Genomic DNA, 4,195 nt, shown 5'->3' with positions numbered 1-4,195 from the left:
TAACCGTGAATAGAAAAGGTTTTTGGATAACTCCTCCTCACCATTTTCGGCACCGTGTCACTGTTATCTTGTCCTCAACTCATTGCATCTGACGTAAGGGATTGCGGGAGCAGCAACAAGTCAAACTGTTCAAAATGAGTTTTTGGGTGTCACCAGGGTGGCCGATGGCACGGCGATCAGTCAGTCCTGCTGAATTCTTGTCAGCAGCGATTCTTCGATTCAATAGAACTTGGGAGGATCGAACCCACGGTCTGCTGTGGTGCGGAAGCTCCGATGTAGTCTAGCTGGTTAGGATTCGTGGCTCTCACCCACGCGACCGGGGTTCGAGTCCCCGCATCGGAATTTGTTACGGTTGTGTGAGCAGATTGGCTCGGTAACCAAAACAGTCCCTCGACAAGCAGTTAGTTGCATCATTGGTCTAGTGGTAGAATACAACGTTGCCATCGTTGTGATCCGAGTTCGATTCTCGGATGATGCAGATTTTCATTGGCCCCTTCTGACCCCTGCCCAACGTTTCCGAACGCATCATGTTGCACGCTGAGTTTAACGGATCCTCGCCAGGCTAGGCGTGCTGGTCGTTTCAGCTGGCTGTTAAGTCGACGGTGAGCAACCTTGTCCATGGGGCGTGGGGAATAGAATTCGAAATGGTGTTGGGAGGTCAGTGGCCATGAAAAAGGGTCATCACTGACATTCACCTCTTGTTTGCAGCCGAGCGAGAGGACCTAATATTTACCTTGAGCCAGATGGCTACGGTGATATATATGGCTCGAAAAAGCGTTCGTGCCAGTAACTTGTCAACACATAATCAGACCAACTTTTCACCTTCCAAGCGAAAAGGTTCACTTGGCAAAATCAGAAGCATTATATAGGTTTAATCACACAGATTGTTAAACATCAGCAATAGTAAATCGTCTTTAAAAGACGGGTTAGAGAAAATTTCTCTTTCTTCTCTCGTCTACTCCTACCAAGTTCCGCGAGTGTTTTCCCCCGTTAACCATGTCACATGGTCCATGTGCACTCGGAGGAGCTTACGCTCATAATCTGCCATCGAGATTCACCTTCCGCATTGTCGATCCTCTTCTAAACACCTTGCGCATATTGACCTGGTAAAAAGGAATTACTCTATGAATGGAGGGTACCCGGATTGTGCTACATTGTGCTACAATGATTGTAGTACAGATTGAAACTTCCCCCGAATTGACATACTACTAAAGCAAACTCATTGTTTGATACGGAAAATTGTAATGATAGATGGAAATGGTTTTATTGAAAAAAATCCATTCATAAGCTCGTTAAGACGAGCGGACTCGACGCCCCCTTCAACAGGACGGGTTCGCTAGAGAGCGTCCTCCAGCCCGGCTGTCGCCGAGCAGGAAAGAGCCCTTTCGAAATTTAAAATACTTAAAGAGTGGCGAAGATAATCTCCGCCACATCTCAATTTAAAACTGCGAGTCGTATGATGCGGATCGACGAACAAAATGGTTTTCTGGGCCGCATCACGACTAAAAATGACAGAGTCGCCTTCTCTGGCGAGGAATAAGTAACACCAAAGATCTTGACCACCATAGAAACGGAGCCGCGCTCCTCTTCCTCCTCGAACTCGAAAGGGAGTTTTCCCGGCGATCTTCGATGCTTCAAGACGACATCCACCCTCCTGTCCTTTCTGAACACGGCCGCAACAAAGGTGGGATCGCTCAAATTGTAGAGGTAGATCGTCATGGAGAAAGCTGTATATCAACGCTGACGAATTCTCGATGTAGCGCAAACTTTAGCGAACCAGCAAATAGCTCTCTGGATTTCCAATTCAATGGTACTCAGTTCGTTCCGAAATTCGGCGGATAACTCAACCAGATTTGCTCTAAACACTTTTTTGAGCAGACTGTATATTGTTCTTGCGACGCGCTCCCCGAATCGGGGACCCCGATAACAAACCCAACGCATCTCCCAATGAGAATGGCATAGAAACTGTTCATATGATACATTACAGAGAGATGTTCAGTATAGCGGTCAATACTACAGCAACAAACAAACTATAACTACTACTTAGGGCTGCTGCACTCGATAAGGACCTGGGCATTATTCTGCCCTTAACGGACGCGAAGCCAACTCTTGAATTATCATAATCGTAAACAGTGTAATATGCACGTAGAAATGGATCACCAAGGATCCACTGAGGACCAAATCCACTTCTAAGATGAGGTTGGATGGTGAGAATACATCCATCTACAAACATCATAGCGTATTCATAACCATAGACGGGGAGAGGCGATCGTCTCACCATTGGCTCCACGGAGGATAAATGTGATCGTTGGAAGATTCAGAATGTGCTCACAGTCGAAAATGAAGAAGTTGAGTTCAGGAGAATATTCAATAACCGCACCACTCTCCTCCATGACGAGGAGCATCAAGGCTATCACATCGTCGACATTGCCAGTGATGAGTGATGTACCAGTATCAACTATAGCAAGTCGTCTATCGCCGATGGCTTCCCGACTGCTTCCCGTACTAGGGGATCGTCCTTCTCCCACTGTTACAGACTCGAGATCTAAAGTCCACCATGCCTCGAGAAGTATCTTCAAGTACTGGAGTTCTCCATTAAACTTCGCCTTATCGATCACACCCAATGACATCTCAGATCGAGACCGAGATATATACATACCGAAGAGGTTGCTCGGTATAAGTCCCTGCTCATAGAGTTTTGGTACAAAGAGATCACCGCCACTTGCTAAAGCAGGCCAAGCCATACCGAAGATCCCATCATACTGTGCCACATCATACCCGTGGACCGATAACTCAACCTCAATCCCAAGACTGAAGTTGTGAACGAGCATCTCACTGTGACCAGAAATGGATAAGGAGGCATGAGTCATGTTGAGCAGAACTCTACCACTGCCGTAGGAATAAGAGACTTGGCGAGTAGCATCTCCTGTAGCTTCGCATCCGGGGCTAATGAAACATAAATGTTGTGTTTCGCAATCAACACCTTTGGAACCCATTCCAGGGATCCACACCACACCGCTTCCTGTGTCGAACATGACTCGGATAAGCTGCCCATTTACGAGTACAGCACCATAATAATACATGTTGAATACGTTAGCCAGTGGTACGGTGACCAAGCCCCTCTCACCATCAAGAACAGCGGGCTCCATGCTTGACGAAGTAGACATGAAGTCGGCACCGAGAGTGCTCTTGTTGCCAACCGTCATGTAGGCGGCGAACTGAGATGGGAGTCGACCGTGATCGGTGGCGTTGCGGGTGACTGCTGCAGCCTCGAGTACCGTGAGCATGCACAAGCAGAGGTTAGTGAGGCGCATTAGGAGATGACTTAGTTAAACAGGGCAGCAGCCTGTTAGTAGTTAGGATACTCTGAGAAGTTCTACACTGTCACTGCAACCAAACTCATGCAACAAAGCTGGCAGTCTCTGGAAACACATTCCTGATTCGACACATTTTAACTTGGGAGAGTAGACGTGGCAATAGAGCTAGGACTGCACGAATGGAGACGATATCGGTAAAACAGGAAGTGATAATACACATGTCTGAGAAGGTGATATTTGCATGAGACTGGACTACGATGGAGCTGGGGAACGCAAATTAAGAACTTCTCAACTCTTACTGACTCGGCATTTGATCGCAAGTTGCGATGCGCAACCGGCAAGGATTTGGCGACGGTCCAACGAAGCATTCAACTACGACCCATTACCACCTGATTGGGCTTACAGAGGCATGTACCTCATACGGCCAACGAATTCGTGTGAGAGCTCGAGACACTCGCACTCACCACCGCAGCTGTGAGCTATATGATGGCAGTATAGACAGTGATGCGGCGAGTCATGCTCAAGAACTCCCTCCACCTGTCTGTAAAGCATGAAAGTACAGCTCCCTCCCATCACCATGATGATCCAACATACGGCGGGTTATACAATGATTATGACCAGCCGAGTAGTGTACCTGATTCGCAACAGTTATGTAGACGACCTCAGCTGATGATGTGTTATGATGACATACCTCCCTACAGCTCAGCACCATGCTCTGTACTCCTTGTTACCAGAATTCCAGTTACTCCATCGATAAGCGTTGTAGTGCAGATGATGATGAACACGACGATAATCAAGCACTACTGCTCGTTCTGACTTCCGCGCTAAAAGCACCCTACAGCCTCGAGTACTGTATCGACTCAGACCAACAGCCTAGC

General features: G+C 47.5%; 1 protein-coding gene and 2 non-coding genes across 3 annotated transcripts; 2 read left to right on the top strand and 1 right to left on the bottom strand.

The window, feature by feature from the left end:
- Window positions 1-269: 269 nt before the first annotated feature.
- Window positions 270-342, top strand: Pmar_PMAR004787. The gene has a single exon. It is a non-coding gene; the product is annotated as a tRNA-Glu (tRNA).
- A 65-nt stretch (window positions 343-407) lies between these two features.
- On the top strand, window positions 408-478 carry Pmar_PMAR004786. Its single transcript has one exon. It is a non-coding gene; the product is annotated as a tRNA-Gly (tRNA).
- Window positions 479-2,243: 1,765 nt separating this feature from the next.
- On the bottom strand, window positions 2,244-3,314 carry Pmar_PMAR004785 (pepsin A precursor, putative; the record flags this gene model as incomplete). The annotated part of the gene is made up of 1 exon (XM_002776159.1): window positions 2,244-3,314. The coding sequence occupies one exon, from the start codon at window positions 3,312-3,314 to the stop codon at window positions 2,244-2,246; it is 1,071 nt and encodes a 356-aa protein (XP_002776205.1).
- Between the last annotated feature and the right edge of the window lie 881 nt (window positions 3,315-4,195).

This window comes from Perkinsus marinus (assembly GCF_000006405.1).
Source record: "Perkinsus marinus ATCC 50983 genomic scaffold scf_1104296954180, whole genome shotgun sequence".
NCBI classification, from domain to species: Eukaryota; Perkinsozoa; order Perkinsida; family Perkinsidae; genus Perkinsus; species Perkinsus marinus.
Note: the sequence above shows the minus strand (reverse complement) of the source record. Positions and strands in the feature narration are given on the sequence as shown.